The 23,019-nt window shown below is 41.2% G+C and overlaps 1 protein-coding gene across 1 annotated transcript in view; it reads right to left on the bottom strand.

The window, feature by feature from the left end:
* Positions 1–1,626: 1,626 nt before the first annotated feature.
* The window catches only part of RNF217 (ring finger protein 217), a 130,523-nt gene continuing 109,130 nt past the window's right edge, over positions 1,627–23,019 (bottom strand). The window contains exons 4-6 of the mRNA XM_073627191.1: positions 17,919–18,120; positions 15,929–16,000; positions 1,627–12,306 (exon numbers count right to left, since the gene is read on the bottom strand). Coding sequence (XP_073483292.1) covers positions 12,233–12,306; positions 15,929–16,000; positions 17,919–18,120 — 348 coding nt within the window. The 3' untranslated portion in view covers positions 1,627–12,232. The remainder of the gene's footprint in view (positions 12,307–15,928; positions 16,001–17,918; positions 18,121–23,019) is intronic.

Genomic DNA, 23,019 nt, shown 5'->3' with positions numbered 1-23,019 from the left:
GTGTCCATCCACCAGTAGGTGGCGTATAACCCATATAGTCATTATTATGGTTGCTCCGAGTCCCGTGATGTACTCCAAGAAAAGGATTTTACAGGTAAGTCTGACGGAAAAATCCTAATGTTTAACTAAACTTACACTGTTAAGACCAATCAATTAATAACACACCAAAATAAAGACTATATAGTGGTTTTGTACATACGTTCTTTTTTTTTTTTTTTTATTATGGTTTGCAAAAAAAAAAAGTCAAGAAATATAAAATAATATATTCAAGTCAACCAGTAGGTGGAGAGCCAAGCTCCTTTTCACATACTGTAAAGTGTTGCAAAAAGCATGTTTACAACTCCAACTGAATGAGTCATCAGACCAGACCAGTGACTCATCACTTATCACACTGCATGGCCCAAGTTTCAATCAGGTTATGTGAAAAAGGGATAACTAATGCTGTGCAGTCTCTTTAGCTAACCCAGAGTTTACTGGGAATTACTGGGTGTGTGCACTGTGTTTTGCAGCAGGTAGAGCCAAGTTTATGCAATCAGCTGCAGACAGGAAGCCTGAAGAAATGAATGACAGGTTGACACTGTCTACAGATGTTGCGTGTAATGGGGTTAGTTCATATTTTCATTTTTTTCTGAAAAGGTGAACAAACCCTTTAAGTATCATCTTTGTTCACAGCAATCATTTCAATATTTCTATGATAGAAGCATAAAACCCAAAATCTGATTGGGTTGCCATGTTCACCAATACTGTTCCCTGCAAGCAGTCAAAAAAAAGTGCTGCTGCCAGTGTAAAATATCATCAATGTGCTCTTACCTTAAAGTAGAAGTTCAGTCAAATCCTATCTATACTTAAACCTGCTCCCACCCCCATCTAAGCCAATTTTAACTATTCTGTGAAAGGAAGGATGTCTATACTTACATATGCTAAGTGAGCTCCTGTCCGGCCACATGATCTCTCCAGTGGCTGGCTTCAGTAAAGAGAGATCACTAACAGCAGCAGAGAATGGACGGTGACATCACCCATAGGCTTACTATGGGCCATCCATTGTCAGGGGTCCCTCCTCTACACTGAAGCCGGTGTTGGGAGCTGATCATGTGATTGGACCGAGCCCCCTCAGCATAGGTATGTATAGACATCTTTTGCTTCACAGTGTCATTAGAATAGGCTTAGGATCTGAGTGGGGGCAGGTTTAAGAATAGGTAGGATTTGACTGGACTTTCAATATAAAGTGTCAAAGAGCCAAAACTTTTTTCTTAGTTTTGGATACAGAGGTGGAAGGGTTGGAGCTCCCCTCCACTATTTATTGCTGTCCAGGGCTCTGTTAGATTTCCCTGCAATTCCTGGCCTGCTAACGAAAGGACAGGAATCTTTTAAAACATAGACAAAAAAAAATATTATATATATAAAATAGACAAATAAAAATGCCCTTTTAAGCATAGGGGGTAGGTTAGAACACCTATTAGATTTATATTTTTGTCTGTGTCCCTGATGCAGATTTTCTTTCCTTCCTGTCTAATAAAACCGCTGTCAGCAGGAAAAAAAATGGATAATAGATTTGTTAAACAAATATGCAAAAATGAAAATTAAGTACATACAATATATGGTTTTAATGAAATACATGACACAGGCTTATAAAAAAAAACTTTTATTTTTTTTTATTTATGTTACCCTGACCATTTATTTATTCAACATACAAGTCTCTTTATGTTCAGCATTTACTATCTTAATTCTTTTAATAAGGTGGCATGTTAATGCTTACCTACCTCAAACACATATCTACTCAAAACAATAATTCAAACGGAGAAACTGAAACATTCTGGCCACTGTCATACATAACTAACAGGAAAACAATTCAGGAAATAAGGCACTACAGTATATTTAAACAAGTATGCAACAGCTGTGTGTATTTGTATACTATTTGTAGATACATACACATCTAAAAACATACTTAAAGCACCAAATGGAAGCCTATGGAACCAATGTTTGTATTCAGCTAGAAGCCATGGTTAAATCATGTGCAATTAATATTGTCTTGTAAAGTGCAGCTTGTACAATATAATTAAATAAGTTACATTAGAAAATGATGGTGTGTAATGCCAAAAAGATACATTAAAGTGGAACTCCAGCCAAACAGCTAAAATAAAAAGTGTAAGCACACAAGAACAGTTTTACCTATTAAAATACTTCATATTGTGTTTAGCCAATGCAGTCATTCATAAACCCCTGCACACTCAGGATCAGCTATTTACTACTGCAGTATCCAGGGTTCCATCTGCTGACTGGGCTATGATTGGCCATCACTGCACTGCTGTGCCTCCTCCTCCTGTGCATTGCCTAAGTTGGCAGCATTGTACAATGCAACAGGGGGATTATTATTCATGTCTTCCCGGGGTGTTTTTTTAATATGTAGGGAGGGGGGGTTGGAGATAATATAACAGAATTTAGGTGCTTATAGTAGTATTAATTTAAAAGATAATTAATGATTTTAAATGAATACATAACTGGGCTAAAATTCGTTTTTCATATGTCCATGAAGTTCCACTTTAAGTTACAGTACAAGAGACACACATTGATTTTTCAATAAGCAATGCAAAGAGGAAAGCGCTAAGCATAAAAGTGGAGTAATCATAGCAACCAATCAGAAGGCAAACCCGATCAGTAAAGGACAGACTCTGAGCAGTTGCTTTGAGTATTGCACTTCAGACTTTGCTCCTGCTCCACATTATTGAATAACCCAGAAAGTGAATAATTTCCCAGTAAAACAGTAAAATGCATAAACAATTATGATAAAGAAACTCTAGCATAAACAAATGTAACCATGCATGTAATGAAAATATTCCTAAAAAGGTTATACCTTAAAAAATAATAATTTATCCCATCAGCAGAGCAGCTTTGTGATGTGAAAAGAAGAAAAACCGTATGACATAACTGCAGGCACCATAAGGTACCAGCACTCCAGGTATGTATAGAACATGTCCCACAAAGCTTTTCTTCTATGTTCTGGAGGCCATAACCCCACTTCATACCTCACAATCAAACCTCTATACTTGTTTATCCAGAAGCTGAAGAAGCACCACATTAGGGTCTAATCCCAAGAATACATTTTTAATATATTGCAGCTTAGAAATCCTAAAAATGTGGTGGCTGTATCGGTTTTCACTTTTCAGACTAAGAACATTTTCAGCAAGTATTGAAAAGATCTGTTGATCTAGCTGGAAATGCAGTGTCCTTGTCACTTCCAGTGAGCTGTGAAGATATGACACAGAATATCTTTATTATGCAAACTATTAAAAACAGCCATAGACAATTTGAACCATGAATGGGCAGGCTGAATATACCCAAGTAAACCAACTTGGGCACAACCAGCCTGTCAGGTTTTACACGCGATTACTGCTAGCAACTATTATAGCTGCTAGCAATAATCACTGTGTTCTCTTGGCGGGGACGGCTTCCTCCACCAGAACACAATGGCTCAGCTGGAATGACTCACCCATCAACACTGACTGTGTTGTTGGGGGAAACTAGCAATTTTCTTTCCTACAACAAATGGCCGCAGGAAAGAAAATCGCTCCATCTATGGCCAGCTTAAAGTGGTTGTAAACGTTTGATTTTATTTATTTTTTTAAAATAACAAACATGCCTATACTTACCTGCTCTGTGCAATGTTTTTTTCACAGAGCAGCCCCAATCCTCTTCTTCTGGGGTCCCCTGCCGACACTCCAGGCCATACCTCTTCATTGGGTGCCCCCATGGAAAGCCACTTTCCATGGGAACACCTGAGCGGGCTCGATCCAGAGTCCCGCTGCTGCGTTCATGGACACAAACAGCAGGACATGATCCTGCCCCTCGCGTCACAGCTTTTGACTGAAAGCAGCGGGAGCCAATAGCTCCCGCTGCTTTCAATCTGTCCAATGAGGAGAGCGACAGAGGCTGGAGCCGTTGCGCTCATACACATAGCTGGATCGGATCGGGCTTGGGTAAGAAAAAAGGGAGGGGGAAGGGAGCTGCAGCACAGAAGGTTTTTCACCTTCTACGGTGTAGAAAAAAAGCATAGCCATGAAGGGATAAAAAAAGTGTGTTATTCACAGGATTACCAGGTGAAAATAACGGTGAAAAAGTCTGGAAACAAAAAATGTAGATGGAGTTATCACCCTGTTGGGACATCTGATAGCTGGACCCTGCACTGTCAGAACACACTGATCAGCAGCAGCCACTACTGATGGAGAAAAAAAATTTCAACTTGTCACTTTGACAGAAGTCAATCGACTTCTGTTGAGTGGGTATGACCAGACACTGATCGAAATTCGTCCAGTCCCCGCTGAACAGGCTGAATTTCAATCAGTGTATGGCCAGCTTAAGGACTGGTAAGAACCAATAGATTACATGTTTGTTTTTGGGTTTAAATAGGTTTTAATGGTGCCTGCACTTATATAATAATGGTTTGCATTTCTTCCCCCATCATGGATTTACTTAAAGGTGTCAATGCACAAAAGTCAAGATGTGCACCTGAAAAGACATGCAATAGCACACATGAGGCTGGCCTTCTCGTTATGCACAGAACTATGAGGGCTGTACTGAGCCTAGGCCTGGTTCATTCAGCGGTTATAAATACTAGCTACAGAAGGATCCTTTAAAACAGATATTTAGTAAATACTGTAAATAGCCATGTTGCAGGCCTTTCACTGCCAACCTTACCATCTGAAAATAGCCAGTAAACAAGAAGGGTCTGGACAGTATACGGCCCTCTTCCCTCTGTGCAGTAATAAATTAACAAGGTAAAAATGGATAACTCTTTTTAATGATAAATATATCCATACAAGAGCAGACTCTTCCAAATTTTGAGACACATCTGATGTCTTAGTTAAAAAAAAAAAAAAAAGACAGACAAAAAAAAAAAAAAAAACGGAAAACTGTTGAGGCGAGAAAAGTTGAGACGAGTTGAGACAAATTGCTCAAACAAAATGTCAAAAATGTATGAGGTTAGAGAATGTCTCCACAGTCAAAGAGCTGGTAATGCCAAATGGAGAATCTGTACTTTTGAAAATTATTTTAGGTTGGCACATTAGCAGTACACTAAACCAATTAATTTTTTTTATTAGCTATGCTGTTTGGAAAATCATGCATGAGTCTGCCCACATATGGACAATATTGTCCACTGCTGGTAACAGAGCATATACGAGAAAAAAAAAAAAAACTTTTCTAGAATGTTCTATACAACCCAAATGAGACATCCACCATAAAAAAAAACAAAAAACACAAAAAAAACACAGCAACAGTAGGTTTACACATTTAACAGAACCTCCATGGTACATTACGGCAATGAAATAAATCGCATTTCAAAATTTAATTGAATTTGAAACAAAGTAAAATAGGCAAAAAAACGAAAAAAAAAAACCAAAAAAACAAAAACAAAAAAAAAAAAAAAAAAACTCACCTCTAAACAGAAATACTCAGAACTTGGTTTTGTCATTTGTTAGGAATAACATGTTTAAAAAGGTCAAGTACTGCAGATTTATACAAATATTTCATTTCTAGATCATGGTCAACTTAGACTATTTAGTAGCGAAAATACGTCTCATTATAGCTACTATATGAGGCTGTAAGGTGACACATTAAATAACATTTATTTTCTATATAATCTTACAGTTATTTGGCGCTAGGTCAAAATAATTATAACCTTGAAAACAAGATTCACATTTAAAAAATAAAATGACTAGAAGACAATTGTAGAGAACTTTTCAATAAAAATGACACATAAAAGTCAGTGCACTGCAACGTATTGAGTGACTTATCTAACACATAGGTTAATTTACATATGCATGCTAAAGGTACCCACAGATACACAGACACACTAAAAATATTCTTACATAACATATATACGTAGTTCATGTAATCCTACAATCATACCAAAGAACATGAACAATGGCACAATGAAATAAAAAAAAGAATTGACTGAAAAGTTCCAGCCTGGATGATAGTCTATTGATGGCAATGTCTGGTATTCTTTTGTGATCACTTCTACCCTATACACTGTGTGATCATCATCAGTGTCAAAATCACACATAGGGTCCATGGGTACCCTCAGCACAGTTTTTCTGACTGCCAATGGAAAAACAAATATGAAAAGCAATAAGGCAACAACAGTTTGTCTCTTCTGCTTAAGACAATGTTTGTATGTACATTCTGGCCCCTAACTGCACCCATTATAAATTCACTGCTTTAAATTCCCTATAATTAAATATTGTTCATTATATAAGGAGCGTATGGCTTTCAGATGGAACTTAAACAGAATTTTAAGCTGACTAAAACATCCTTGAAGGCAAACATTAAAAAAATCAATAATAATGCATTAACTATACTTTATTGGCAAAATAAACATTATAAATGGCATCTACAAGAAATGGAACTCTCATTAGGGTTGCCATATTTTGTGTTTTATTGCATGAAAGTTTTTACCATATGTGTGTGTATATATTTTTTGTTAAAAGGAAATCAAGGCAATTATTTTGCTTGCTAGTTTGGGATTGTCATAGCCGCCTAATCACTATGAGACTGCAATGACCTAAACAAATGATTTTGAATCAAGTCCACCATTCACAACAATACAGTATGTATGTTTGCAATAAAGGGGCAACTTAAATTGTACAGGGTGGTTTTGTTTTCTGTTTTTGTGTGGAGTAACATTAAATGACTCTTAGGATATGGATATCCTTTTAACTTTGCTGTGGATATGATCAGGCTTGCTTGGGTTAAAGTGGAAGAGTTTTTTTTTTAATAACCTAATGCATTCTATGCATTAAGATAAAAAACCTTCTTTGTCCAGCCAATCACAGCCTGTGAGAAGAGAGTGGTTGGGTTTTGGGCGGTGCTGTGTGTGTCTAGTAGCAGAGGAGCCAGGAGTGCCAGCGGGGGACCCCAGAAGAGGATAGAGGCTGCTCTGTGCAAAACCAAAAAGGAGAACAGCGAACAGCACAGTAGTGACATCACCAAATATACATCCAAGCCTCCCAAGACTAGGAGTCAGAGGCAGTTGTTGTTCGAGTTGTTGTGCGACCTGACACATGTGAAGTCGCATGACAAGTCAAAATCCATGTATTTCCATGGTCCCAGTTCTAATTGGTGCGACTCAAGTTGCAGCAACTCCAAAAATGTTTTTGTACTACTTTGTTCTGACTTTGGTGAAACTTGTTCTCCCATGGTTCTCACCAGTCGCATGACATCACATCAAAAATCACACTGCAAAGTTGCAATGTAAAACCGCACGACTTTGGGGTCGCAACAGTGGAAACCTAGCCTATATCTTACACTGCAGATATATAGCTTATGAGGCTGTGTAGCGCATAGACAACCTTACATACCAGGAAGTGCACTGCTATTTTTCAGGAAGGAAATCCAGAGTAAAAAGGTACATTTTCAGGGAACTGCTTAGGCACATTTAACATTTTTTAAAGTTCTGTTCAAATTTAAGGGGCCTTGCTTTTACCATCTACCTTGCATTACACCAAAGAGAATTAAAATATCTATGAGCAACATCTATTTTCACTCTTTCATATCCTCCAGTAAGTACATATGTACAGGCCTGTAAATAATCTAACAAAATATTGCTTAAGCCGGCCACAGACGGTTCAAATCTGCTGAACCGGCTGAGAAATGGAACCATGTATGGGCAGGCTGAATGGAGCCAAGTTGATCAAATCGATCACCTTGCGTACAACCAGCCTGTTGGATTTTACATGTGCTTATTGCTAGCGGCTGTTATAGCTGCTAGCAATAATCATTGCACTCTCTTGTTGGGGGCGGCTTACCCCATCGGGAGAACACAATGGCTCAGTGGGAGGGATTCCTACTACTCACTGTTTTGATGGTGGAATCAAGCAATTTTCTTTCCTGCAACCGTGGTTGCAAGAAAAAAAATAGCTCCATCTATGGCCAGCCTTATAGACACTAGAAAGGGTATTTCTGGAAAAAGGGGATGACAGACACTCACATTTCTACAAACTAAAGAGAGGATCCCAAGAAGCCCAGGTTTTGTTTGAAGTTTTACATTCAAAACCCATCTACAGAAGATGTGTGTGAGCTACTTCAATTGGATGAATAATATACTATCTTTGGCAATTAACGTGAACACTGCTGCTCATGTTGGCATTACTGCGATTGGCAACCTTCATGATTCTGTTGTGAACTGTCCTGAGATGTCACATAATTCAAGTGGTAGTAATGGATAAATAGGCATTGAATGTTTTCTGGACCATACAGATTGCACCACAAACTGTATGGCACCACATACAGTATGTAGAAATTCAAATTGCTGAATCCAATTTCAATTGGATTCAGCAATCCAATTCAAACTTTCCCGTGTCACTGGTAATAATAGTTGAGGCACTACTGGCTAAAAAATAGATTACTTTTTTGAAACTTTGAAGATGAAGACTGAATTATGGTTCAACTCACAAAATACTATTTTAAAGTGGAACTGTGGCCTTAAACTGCAAGCAAAAAGCCATTTTATTACAGAAGAGACATATGTCCTATCTGCCATAAAGGATTCTCACCCTTCCTCCTTTCAGTTTCATTTACATTGTACACTAAGCTATGCATATGTAGCTCATTGTACAATACAGTCATCTGAGAGGTGCAGGGATGAATTCCAGCATGAGTCTAACATCATCCTTCTCCAGCCAATGAAGACCGCTAAAGATCCAGCATCTGGAATAATTTGGGGAGAAGATGTCAGGGCTGGCAAGAGACTTTGCAGGTGTTGCATTGGAGGTATTTACAGATTTTAGTTCTGCTTTAACTATAGAAATAGCACAAAGAGGCTTATTAATATGGATGCTTTTTCAGAGAACAGTACATCTATATTTTGTGGAGTGACTAATGCCTCAGTCTGGTATCAATTGTGGTGTCCGTGGTACAGAGATTTCCCTATTTGGGGCAGAAGCAATGGGAAATGTTTCCAAAGAAGAAGGAAATAAAATGAATTTCCTTCATTTGCATGGAAAAGGATTACAATGTTTTCCAAGTTTCTATTGCAGTCTGTGTCCCTACTGAGGAGAGCTCCCATCTTCCTGCCCCAGAGGCATACTGTGTGCCAGGGAATGGCAGGAAGTGAAAGCAAATCTCCTACACAGGGACACCTGGCAGAGGTTCTATCTATGCCCAATTATATTGAAAACTAACTTGCTCTCAAAAAAAAAGACACTACAAATATGATTGGCTACTGGGAAACACTAACACTTTTCTTCTCTCCAGCATTTATGACTCTTTCACAAAAAGGTTCATCTTTTATGCTACTCTCAAGGCGGTCATCTACAGATTAACAGAGTACTACTCAGATGCAAAAAAACATGCAAACATAACTATACTCACTCATTTTTGTTGCTAACTGGGACTGGACTTCAATAAAGATGCAATATGCAGTCTCATGGTTAACTTATTATAGAGGATAAATTAGGGAGAAAAAAAATCAAACAAAAAAGTCAGAGATACTACAATCTGTGCAATCTCACATCACATATTCCTGGAGGCATCAACTGCCACATAGTACTGGAAGATCGATCTGCTTCATCGGGGAGCGACTGCAAGTACTGGGAGAAGACAGCCGCGTCCCAAAGATGTAAAGGTGGCAGCATTGGACCAGGCGTGCAGTGGTGGATTATATGAGAACAATGCTGGATTAACTGGGCATGCAAGTATTTTTTATTTTCTTTTATAAAGCCCACCCAGCTTAAAAAGGTAAAAGAGAGGTGTTTGATACATTTTTGGGGCTATGGGTAGCTACAATGATTTTTGTACAGGAATATATTAATAAGGTCACCATTTAAATCATTTTGTATGGAGTAAGGGGAGAGTATAGAACACACATAATTTCATTCAGTAAGGCTGTGTAAAATGAAGTGGCAATAACAGTTGGTAACCAATCTAAAAATTAAAGTTTGGCTATGCTACGGACATTTAAATCTTTACACTTTCCCGACAAGTAATAGACTAGCTTTAAAACAAGCCCTCACTGATCTTGGAAGCTAAAGCACTCTGAAGAAATTTCTAGACCTGGCAGCCTGCCAACCTTCTGATGTTAACAAACATCAGGTTCTGTCTACAACTTGTGTTCAGGCCCAGTTTTCACTAGAACGTGATGGCGGAAACACACATCCTGTGTGCATTACCTGCACCATGTTCAAAATGCCCTGCAGTTGCGATCTGCAGAGGGTGTAAATGTTAAGTTAATGAAACCCCAATGCAGAAGTACCATGTTATCTGGCTGCAGTGCACGCACTACTTTTGGAGTGGTGCAGTGCGATTTTAGCCCATGCAAACTGAATGGCATAGGAACGCACAGCATGTTCCTGTGCGATTCCCGGTATGAACCAACCTTTAGTCTATGTAGCTACAGGAGGTCAGAGAGGGCTTGTTATAAAGTGCATTTAGTTCTTGTCACAAATATGTAAATATTAAAGTGTCCACTCACATGTCTGTTACTGCAACGCGCATACCATGGTACCATTCATTTTGTGGGGCACGTTAACACACCAAAACAGTAGTCAGCAATGTGCCCACAGCATCCCAGCACTGCAGGGCACCACAGTGCAAATGCTATGCAATTTAAAAAATGGGTCATGTATGGCTTTGGCTGCATTGTGATGCTTTGACAGCCCATTCAAAATGGATGCACTGCTTTCATGCAACATACGTTAATGCATGAGTCAACACACTGCTAGAGTGTGAATGGGTCCTTAATGTCAAAAGGCTGGCTACAGGTGCACATTGCATTTACTGTAGTCATATCAGTAAAGAGGCTGGGCTGGCTGCTTTTAATTACTCCACACTACATATCACCACTGTGATTTCCACTATAATAGTATACTTGCTTTCAGCTAGTGGTGTACTTGCCTTTGAATCCCCCCTTGTAGCAAAACCTTGACACATACACTGCTGGTCCCTTCCAGAAGTCACAAGACTTTGCATTGAACTCAGCAGGGTACATATTTCAGTTCTGGCTGGTAGTGACAGTAGTGCACATAATTTTCCAAAATGATAGATGGAAAAACCTGCAGCAACCAGCCTCCAACAGTCAATCCCCAATGCAGTGAAGGAGAATAAAAAAATAAATAAATAATTAGGAGATGGACAACAAAACCATTTTTTTTTTGTCAGGCACAATGATAAATATGGCTCACTTGTGTAACCAACAAGAGCAAACTGCAGAGGGAATTTTGTTACAGGTCTACACAAAAGATGCCTTGAGTACCCCCCCCCTCCCCTCCAGGAGACCCAATAGGTTTTACTGTGCTGAAAACATGGCACTGTCCTGTCTTTAACACACTTTTTCTCTGTTTAAACTCACCACAAACATTACAATCTATCTGTGCACAGTCTTTAGATTGATCAAAACTAATATGGCCGTGTTGTGGTTCAAAATGTATATCTAATCAGGCAGGACCTTGCACTACACTTATGGTAATGCAAACATGTGTGGTGAGCTTACTGATTAGGAAGTGTGACATACAAATAAATGTGATCATAACATTGTATTTAAAAGTCAACTTGTGACTAGGTGATACAGAATGGTGTTTAGTGTTTTTATCCCCTAACAAAATAATTGTTTTATCGCTGACATATCGCTTCTCAAACATGTCAAAAGCTAGCTGGTACACCATAAATTACCAATTTTTTACGGCAACTGTTTGTTGTAATGTTGTCTTAGTGCTACACATACAGAATGCGTAAAGAGCTCCACGTGGACTTCAATGCTGATGATGATTGACCAAGTTTGCTCTGTAAAATTACAGGATTCTTTAAGATTTCTTCAGTAACTGGTACTGGACTTTTCCTTACATAGTTCGGTTCTTTGACAAAGGCTTTAGGAGGAGAGACGGGATTTGTCAAGTCTTCACATTCCAACCAAAGTACTCATTTGATTGTCTAACCAATGGAAATCTAGTCTTTAGCCTACACTTCTAGGAAGGGAATGGCAATTCAAATAATGTTCCAAAATAAACATACAAATATTACAAATAAAAAAGAAGCAGCAATTCTGGGCATATCCAGCTGGGAGTGCACCATGAAGAGGTGGCTTTATGGTCTGCCTTTGGGGGTGGTACGGAAAGCAAAGCATCAAATGGTACTGTGCTCTACAGTCCATCTTCTGGAATTCAGCGTTTTATTGATGATAAAACTCCAGTACACAGTATTACCCCCCACAGGTCTGTTTCAAGCTTTAGGCGGTCCCCTATCCTTACCACGGCATACCCGTCCGTGTCCTTTTCCGTTTCTTTTTACAAAGGCAGTAGATAGGCAATCCAAATAACCCTAAAAAGAAATCAGAGTTTGGAATAAAAGACGCACCAATTTGCTCACTAGAAATGGTAATAACATCAATCTTATCTCATACAGATAGATAGAATTGTAAACTACAGAATGCACAATTAGTGTTAATAAACGGAATGAACTTACACACACACACACACACACACACATTATATCATATTTTCTAATGCATGTTGTTCCAAGTCACTTCTGTCCAGCACAACAACAATTTTTTATTTCCTAAGTACACTACATCTGCTGTGGTGGCTCCTATCACTAATGGTGTCTCTATGGCACCACCGCAGTGTGCACTCCCTACCTAAGGATTACACAGCTGTGTCCTACCATTCTGTGTGCCAACATGCAGGGGCAGCACAGATTGGCTGGCGACAAAGACATTTGATCTGCCCACTTCCCTGTTCACTTGACTGAAAGAACAGCCCGACCTTGACTTTTAATAGAAAAGCAGAAAAATAAATAAAACCATGCTTGCATGGGCACTTAAGGTGACCGGAAGTACTCAGGGGACATGTAGTACCACCCCACCAAGGCTTTCTAGCAAATTTGTGTGTGTGTTCCCCAACCAGAAGAGCTGCACCTGATCAGAGTGGGGGACAATTTATAAAGATATGAAAAACCTTTAGAAGCGGCTTTAAGAATGAATGACATTAAAAGCAGTGCAAATGCATGTACACACAAATGCTATTTGATACAAGAAGGTTTAACACTGCTTTATAATAATTTTAAATATTCTTTTTTGCTTCACAGATCAAGTGACTTCAGTGCATGAGAAGCATTTAAATAGAAAATAGATTAAAAGCCAAAATTGAACTTTCAGTTTAAACTGGCTAAATGCATTGCAGGGGTATCAAAGCAAAATGTTAAAAATCACAGTTTGCTTTCCTTAAAAAGCAACGTCATTCTGAGTAGAAAAGCCTGTGTCCTGACAGAAAGCAGTAAAGTGGGATTTTTTTGCTCGCTGATCTCCTAGCAGAAATGTGACACTCCTCCCTGCTGAGTCAGAGCTCTGCTTTGCTGATTGCTGTATTATGATTTAGAGCCCATTCACACAGGGGCAACACGACTTCCAGCACGACTTTGGGAGGCAACTTGGACACGACTTGAGTATGAATCACAGCACTACTTGGGGCAACTTACAACACAACTTGAAGTCGCCTCCAGGACAGGGAACTTTACAAGTGGCCAATCAGAGCTTATCAGCTGTGTGTGAGAAGGAGGAGGCTGGCTGTTTAGTGGAGGAAATTACTTTGTTTCTTTTCTGCTTCCTGTAAAGTTGCCTCAGTATGAACAGTAATCAGACTTGGAGGCAACTTCCATTGAAATCAATGGGTACAAGTTGCCTTCAAGTCGGATTGAAGTAGTACAGGAACCTTTTCTGAAGTCGGAGCGACTGCAGTAGTGTGCATTAAGACAGATCCATTCACTTACATTAATTTAGTCATGTAGCGCGACTTGAGGTGACTAGGGGCGACTTGAAGTCGGATCCAAAGTTGCCCCTGTGTGAATGGGCTCTTAGGTGGCATGCTGGATTTCTACCACTTCTTTCACACACAGTGCAAGAGCCCCATTATGCAGCACGCTGACAGGGGACAGGCTTTTCTAAACAAGTTGTGGCTGCTTCAGAAAGAAAAAATATTTTTTGTTGTGATTTACCTGAAATGTGTGTAGCAGATTTAAACTGATAGTGCAATTCGTCTAATTCAAATTTGTGGTAGTTTAGTAAAGATTGCGATATGTCTAGGAGCCGGGCAGCTCCACCTAATATGTCAAAGTAAATCTCATCTTGCAAATATCAAGAACTCCAATGGTGAAATTTACAAAACTGACTTCCCAGTTCTGACTTAGGCTCGACTCGCCCATCAACACTTCTCTGCCGGGGGAACACAGTGTTTACTACTAGCGGCTATAGCCTTAGGCAATAATCACATGTAGAAATCTGGCATGCGGTTTGTACCAAAGTTGATTGATGGATCAACTTGAGTACAATCAGCCTGCCCATAGATGGTTCAAATCTTGGCTGGTCCTACTGAACCGGTCGAGATTTGAACAGTCCATGGCCGGCTTAACTGCCATGACCATTACAGAGCCAACTGATGAAGCCGAACTCCTCAGAATATAGAATAAACTAATATTTAGAGGATCCAGGGTGTGAGAATGACATCTTTACTATTTGTAAGAGAGAGAAACCAATTGATGAAAAGTCTCAATAATAAAGTATCCAAGATTGGAAGCCAGCAGGTCATTCAACCAAGTTGTGAGCACCCAGAAATAAGGTTGCAATTTCAGTGTAGAACTGACCTCTTTATGATCACAGCAGAAACACCCAGCAGGCTATTCTCGGGGATCAACAAGTTGTGGTTGGAATTTCCCTGCTGGTTGCTAATGTTTAATCCCAAAGGTCTACAGTAATTTTTCCTATTACCTTTGGTTAAGCTCTTTGATATAATCAACAGCAACCTGGCTTGCAGAGTAATCTGTATTTCAATATTTAATTTTGAACTGCCATCCAACTGTACAAGCCAAGGAACTTCAGAAACCTAAAATCAACATGAGAACGCACAGTTGGTGTTCAGATTATGTCCAGAAAAAGCAGATTGACCCAGGCACTTCATCTGTCAGTGTGCACAAAGTTGAAAATAGCCAACTTTCAGAATACAGGAAAAAAATGTTTTAAAATAGGCTGAGCAACAAGATGTAACCCCATTAAGGAGCACACTCATTCTATGATATTCCACAGACCTTGTAGTGGAGGGCATTAGAGATAATCAGGCAATGCAAAAGGAACTGTTAAAATTCACAATTTTATTCACCAACAAGAATGTCACATTTATACACATAAGTGAGAGTTTGTAGTGCAACACCCTAACAGATGATCATTACACACTCACTCAGAAAGGCTGCCCCACCAATAATCTGTACCGCTGTGCTCAAGGTCCCAGTTCCAGAAAGTGGGGTAGCGCTGTGAAAAGGTCTCCCCAACACAGAATGTGGTCCTGAGGAGTTCTGGCGGCCGCCAGAGCCTCTCAGTGGAGATGAGCCCAGATGGGAAGTGGTGCGGTCAGCCTTTCTGAGCGAGTCCTCTGTGTAATGATCAATTATTGAGATGTTGCACTACAATCTCACACTTATCTGTATGAGCTTGACATTCTTGTCATTGGACAAATAAAATTGTGGATTTTAACAGTTACTTCTGCGCTGCCCGATTATCGCCAATGCCAAAGTTACTGCACTACAAGCCCTGCGGAATATCATACACTGTGTGCGTTCTTTAATGGGCTTACATGGTGATCATCTCATAACATTCATATGTGAAGTATGCAGTCCCTTTGTTGATTTCCTTTCACCTAGCAGGACATGACTTGTTACCTTAGCGCCCGCTGTCCAAGTTCTTTTTCTGAGCAACAAGTTGACCTTTTAAATATTAGAAACACTGTTGCACAAACAGCAGAATGGTATGGTAAATGATTTGTTAGATTCATATTATTAGATGTCAATTCATAATGAACTATTCAAGCTAATGAAACACCAAAAGTATTGAATTATATCACAGTAATATACAGCACATAGTTATTACTCTACATGGTGCCACACCATATATTCTTACCTACTACAACTGCAATGGCTCCCAAAGCCAAACCTAGGACAAGGAGCAAGGGTGCAATGAGTAACTTGCCGGCTGAAAAAAAAAAGTAAAAAAGAAGAACAGCCATTTTAAATAATTCATTCTGTTTAAAGTGTTACATGATTGTTTACATATCTTGGCCCACTTCTTCTGATGACCACTTATCTCCCAACCTAGCTGTTATTTGGCTAAGAGTGAATTTAATATAACTGACTTTAGGGCTGGAAGAGCATCTACGTGCCACTCAGTCATAAAAGAAAGCTCTGAGGCCATTATACTTTGTTATAATCAGCAAGTTTTAGAGAGTGTGTGCCAGGATCAAATGCCAATTGACTCTTTAGTACTGCATGCTTTTACCACTGTTTCAAAAACCTGAAAAGCCTTCAGAGGAAACTCCTTTGTTGCACTTTGGTTGTGATCGCTTTTTGATATGGCATTGGTCTGTCATGCATGCAGCTCCATTGTTGAAATGAAAGCCTTTTCTTGCAGCTTTCATGGTTTTTAAAACCCAGTATCATGGCATGACCACAGACATAATGGCTGTCTAGGGGTTACAAATATCACAAACCATTCAACCAGAATAATTGGGGGTCTGTAACTGTTATGGTTTAAGGTGCACCCCCAGCCCTTCAGCTGCAGAAGAATATATGCAAATTATAAAAAAAAATATGGTCTAATACACAGAAATACTTACCTTACTATCCTCCCACAGCAGCCAGCCCTCCAGTCTCTGGTGCTAGAGTATGAATGAGCACCTCTACATCTTAATGTACAGGTCAAGATCGGCGACTATCACTGGTTCTGCATTGTACACGGCAAGAGGAGTGGCTTCAAGGGACAAGCTGTTACAACCATAACTGGTGGGAAGGAAGCCCGAGGATTAAGGTAAGCATTCCTGTGTATTAGGTTACCTTCATGTAAATGGAGCATTATATTCCTCATTAGTGGGGAAGGTTTGGGGTTGGATAGAGGGATGAGGACACATTTTATTTTTTTATTTATGCCCAGAGTCGGGCATTAAAAATATTCATCAGTGGCTATTATGCAGTGTCAGTGCACCCTCACCCACTAGAACTAGCACTAGAGGTGCACCAAATGGACATTTTTGGTGCGGAAATCGGAAATTCAGGATGCACTTGGCCGAAACCGAAAATGACTTTTTAAAAAAATGATTTGAATTTATTAGTGTGTTTCACTGCGCTTAGGATTCCAAAAATCGACTATAGTGTTAGATTTCAGCGCTGCTACTTAAATAATAAATCCCAAAAATTGTGTGACATTAATATTAGCGTACCAACCAATAATCAAATCCGAAGTGGCACAAGAAAAGCTCAAGAAAAATGCATCCCTTTCAATTCTATGTATGTCTTCACACTTTTCCGTTGCACTTCAGTTGTCGTGTTAAAAGTCTTGCTTGCTGCATTTTTGGTCAGTGAAAAAAAAACAAAACACCATACCAAAAAAAAAAAAAAACCACACCTCCCCATTGAAATGCATCAAGACTGCATCAATAATGCACCCCAGTTTTTGAGTCACATGACCTATGAAAAACACACTATGAGTACAGTAAAATCATGGTTAAATTGCAGCAAAATTGCGTGCGTTTTCTGCGCCATTATCATCACCTTTTTCTCTATTAGGAAGATGCAGATAACACCATTTTCAGCCAATATGTTTCGCCCACTGAACATTCGGTGCATCTAGCACACAGCAAACAAAGTGAAGCCAAGGTTTATGGGAACAGAGCCACCCCTGATTTAGATCTCCTTGGTAAAAAAGAAAAAAACACAAGGATGGAGATTTCCCACACTGGTTTCCACATGTGCTTAAACACAAGGACTCCATAACTGTAAGACCCCTTAGATTGTATATTAAAGTTATGTCACATTTTTAATTCAGATGTAAACACTTATCCGAACCTAAGCAGCGCACTGATATGCAATTTAAAAAAGCCGGTAATACATATACCCACCGCAAACAGAGCCTCGCACTAATCTCCTTAGGTGCGGTCTCTCGGGGAGGTAGCGGTATTTGCATCCAAATACACTGAGGTTTGACGTGTGATCACCAAAGAAGCGCAGCTGACGATATCTCTCCCCACAGCGGTAGCAGAAATTAGTGTTACATTGGGAACAGGTCATATGATCACAGCCTTCTGTTCTCTGAATGTGGACCTGGGGGAAAAAAAGCATCACAATAATAGCACATATCCAGATAAAGTGGAACTAGGGCCAACCAACCATTCCAGGCTTTTCTGTTTGGTTCTGCCTTTGCTGACCACCTCCTGGAAATGCTACTTTCTCTGATTATTGAGCCGCTGACCTGAAACAAGTATGATGAGCTATAAAGTCACACAATATTTAGAAATACTATTTACACACTTGTTCCAGGTCATTAAATACAATTCTGATAAAACAGGTTAGCATTTTTGAAAAGTAATGTCAGCAATGGCACCCTACACATTTCTCCAACAGGATTTCCATAGCATATATAACCTGCATATATAACACTCCATTCATTCATTGTACAGCAGGCTTTTGACTTGCTTCCTTGTTCCTGACCTCTCCCTTGACAGCACTGGCAATTCTGGTAATAGGAGAATAGGTCACACTCGCCTGCATTCCTAGAATGCTGTACTCGACTAGACCTAAGCTGAGTCACATAGGGGGGCAGAGGCATGCTGACAAGATTGGGCAGTGGTCAGGAGTGGAACATCTTGGATCTCTTTTTTTATACAAGTTTTCTTTGAGAAATGCCAGAATGTAAAACTATTTTTGTACAAGAAATGTAAAAAAAATTATCAGTACTCATATTACTGTAGCCAGTTCAGAGAGTTTATGTTGCTTTTATAGTATGCAGTAATGTCCAGTTTGGAACACAGAGTTGGCCTAATATTACCTGCTGGGTTATACTCCATCTCCAGGTGAATGGACACTGGTGGACCAAAAGGTCTTTAGACAGGAAGTGATCCCCTATATAACCTCTCCCATACAGGAAGTACTTCAATTTTGTAGCAAGCACTGAATCCTCAAAAAGAGGGGAGGGACCTCTGTGTCCCATGATGTATTTAAAGAAAAGGATTTGACGAAAAAAATCCCATTTTCTTTTTCATACATCATGGGACACAGAGTTAGGCTAATATTCATTACCTGCTCGGACGTCCCAGAGCAAGAGCCTTGAGGGGAGGGAGACACTCTGTCAAACAGCCATCAGGCCTTATACGGCAGCCTGCAGTACACTGCGAAAGCTTAAAGTGGAGTTCCACCCAAAAGTGGAACTTCCACTCATTACATTCCTCGCCCCCTCCGGTGACACAGTTGGCACCTTTCAGGGGGGAGGGGGGTACAGATACCTGTATATTACAGGTATCTGTACCCACTTCCGGCATAGATAGCCGCAGAATCTGCGGTTATTTACGCAACTTCCTGCTCCCTCTCCGCTGCCTGCTGGGAAACACACGGGTCCCAGAGGCAGCAGGGACCATCCGTATTGCGCTGCGCGACTCACGCATGCGCAGTAGGGAACCGGGAAGTGAAGCCGCACGGCTTCACTTCCTGATTCCCTTACCGAAGATGGAGGCGGCAGCACCCGAGGACGGAGAGATGCTTCGGCCTCGGGTGCCGACATCGCGGGCGCCCTGGACAGGTAAGTGTCCATGTTTTAAAAGTCAGCAGCTGCAGTATTTGTAGCTGCTGACTTTTAAAAAAAAATTTTTTCGGCGGCGCTCCGCTTTAATCCTCAGCTGAATCTTCAGCTGCTTGAACATCCATTTGATAAAATTTTGTGAACGTATGCACTGAAGACCAGGTAGCAACTTTACAAATCTGAGCCACAGATTACCTGATGGTGAAAAGCCCAGGAGGTTCCTACACCCCTGGTAGAATGAGCTCTGAGCTCTCACCCTAAAGGGAGGAACATTACGTTTCAGACCACAGGCCTGAATGACCAATTGACGGACCCAATTAGCAATGGAAGCTTTGGAAGCTGCCTGCCCCTTCTTGGGTCCTTTTGGTAAAACAAAAAAGGAGTCTGATCCTTGGATCTCCACAGATCTAGACAAATAAACCTTGACTGCCCGGACAATATCCAAAGAATGCAGTCGACTCTCTTCCGCCGAACGAGGCTGAGAGAAAAAAGAAGGCAAAATAATGTCCCGATTTAAATAAAAGGCCGACTCCACTTTTGGCAAAAAGGATAGAACAGGTCGTAACACGACCCTGTCGTGGTGAAGGATCAATTCTGGTTCCCTGCATGAAAGGGCAGCCAACTCCGATACCCTTCTAGCCGAGGTGATAGCCATCAGGAAGGCTACTTTGCGTGATAGGTTCAAATGGTTGTTTCTGTAACACAGACAGCACCAAGTTTAAGTCCCAAAGACACATAGGTGACCTAATGGGGGGAGGCAAGCGAGTTGCCCCCTGCAAAAAGGTTTGGACCAGTGAATGGGAGGCTAAAGGTCTTTGGAAAAATACCGATAGGGCCGAAACTTGACCACTGATTGTACTCGAAGCCAGTTTGAGTTCCACAGCTGACTGTAGAAAAGAGAATTTTCCCAATCACATATTTCCGAGGATGCCATTTTTTGGCTTCACACCAAGCAATATCAGTCTTCCAGACCTTATGATAGATCTTCCTAGTGACAGCTTTTCTAGCATTCACTAGGGTAGACACCAATGGTCGTGAGATGCCACGGTTCTTTAACACCCTGGCTTCAATAGCCATGCCATCAAATTTAGTGACTGTAAATTGGGGTGGAATATAGGACCTTGAGACAGTAGATTGGGACGCCGTGGAATCGTCCATGGCTGTCTATTGTCAGTCTCACTCTCTGGGAACCAGGGCGTTCTGGGCCAGGCTGGTGCCACCAGAATGACTGGAACTCCCTCTCTCCGAATCCTGTGCAACAAATGTGGAAGAAGAGGGATTGGAGGGATAGCATAAACCAGGGAGTACTGACTCCATGGAACTACCAGAGGATCTACTCTGATTGCCAGAGGATCTCTTGTTCGGGACAGAAACTGCTGTAGCTTGTTGTTGAAACCTGGATGCCAGTAGGGCGACCTCTGGCCATCCCCAACGTTGGCAAATTTCCTGGAACACCCCTGGGTGTAGGGACCCTTCCACCGGGCAGATCTGCTGGCGGCTGAGATAAACTGAACTGCCTTCCAGGTCTCTACTCCCGGAATATGGACTGCCAATAGAATCGGCACATGTCCCTCTGCCCAGGCTAGTATGTGGTTCACCGCCTTCAGAGCTGAACGACTCCTGGTACCGTCTTGGTGGTTTATATAGGCCACTGCCGTGGCACTGTCGGAATGAACCCCGATAGGGTAGTCCTGAAGTTCCACCATCCAGGACCGTAGAGCCAGTCTTCCTGCCCGTAATTCCAGGATGTTGATGGGCAGGATCTGTTCTGTCCTTGACCATTTCCCCTGAGCTGTGAGCCCTTCTAGGGTCGCTCCCCAGCCTGACAGACTGGCATCTGTAGTCAGTACTCTCCAAGTTACTGGAAGGATCTTCCCTTTCGCAGGTTCTGATCCTGGAACCAGCAATTTAGGCTTAAGCGTGCCCGAGGAAATAAGAACATTGGAAAATCCAGGGCTTGTCCTCTCCGGTTCCAAGCCAACAAGATGTCTTGTTGTAGAGGCCTGGAATGGAACTGGGCATAGGGCACCACCTCGAAGGAGGATACCATCCTCCCTAGAAGACTCATACAGAGTCGAATGGAGGGTTGTCTGGTGCCCCTTATCTGATGCACCCGATTCTTCAGGGCATAGATTCTTCCGAGTGGCAAGAATACTCTTGCTTGGACAGTATCTAGGATTAGACCTAAATACTTTAGACCTTGAGCTGGTTTGAAGGCTGACTTTTCAGTATTTCTGATCCAGCCTAAGCTTTTCCAATACCGCACTGTGCATGTTAGGCTCTATTCTAGAGCCTGTAATGAGTGATCTCTGAGCAGGAGGTCATCCAGGTACCCAAGCACCAGGATCCCTTGGGCCCTTAAAAGACCCAGTACTGGTGCTAGGACCTTTGTGAACACCCGGGGAGCTGTAGCAAGCCTGAAGGGTAGAGCCACAAACAGAAAATGACGTTCATCTACTGCAAATCGCAGGAACCTCTGATGAGGCTGAAAGATAGGTACATGTAAATACGCATCCTTCATATCGATAGAGGCTAAAAAGTCTTCCATCCGGAGCGAGGCTCTGGGAGGGCTTACATTGACGTGGGGTGCACACACAGGAGTATCCGTGACCGCCAGGCATCACGGATCACAGTAAATGGCCGCTGATACCAGCCGTTTACCACGTGACTTGTAAACAAACCGGCGTCATGTCTGGTTCCTCTCTCCCCTCTCTGTACTGATCGGTACAGTGTGAGCGGAGAGGGGAGAGATTGGGTGCAGCAGCGCTGTGGGCTGAATCTGTAGTGTCGCCTCATCCATCCATGTTCAGCCATCCACACTCAACAATACTCATCCATCCCTCCATGCTCAGCCAGCCACACAGCAATACTCAGCCATCCCATCCACACCGTACTCAGCCTTACCGTACTCAGCCGTACCCAGCCATCCCATTCATACTCATTCACATTTATGGATCAACCATCCCTATCCACGCTCATCCATGCCACTACAGTGCCTCACAAAAGTGTAATCAACTTAGATTTGAGAAATGTATGCGCCTAGAACACCTGATGCTGCTCCCTGCATGTTGGGCCTCTGTATGTGGCCAGGCTGTAGAAAAGTCTCCCAAATGTGGTATCACCATACTCAGGAGTAGGAGACTATTCTGTGGTGTAATTTTTGGTATGTACATGCTATGTGTTAGAAATATTGTATAAATGGACAATTTTTTTTTTTTTTTTTTTTAACACAAAGAGTGTTTTCATTTTCTTTACACATTTTCCAAAAACTTGTAGAAAAAAAAATGACATGTTCAAAAGACTCATCATGCCACAGATTATACAAAATGGGGTCCAGCATTTGCGTCCTTAAACACAGAATGCTGGACTCGGCCCCGCCCCCCCGTCATTGGATTTGACAGCAGCAGGAGCCAATGGCTGCGCTGCCA

Source organism: Aquarana catesbeiana, linkage group LG04 (assembly GCF_042186555.1).
Source record: "Aquarana catesbeiana isolate 2022-GZ linkage group LG04, ASM4218655v1, whole genome shotgun sequence".
In the NCBI taxonomy this organism is placed as follows: Eukaryota; Metazoa; Chordata; class Amphibia; order Anura; family Ranidae; genus Aquarana; species Aquarana catesbeiana.
Note: the sequence above shows the minus strand (reverse complement) of the source record. Positions and strands in the feature narration are given on the sequence as shown.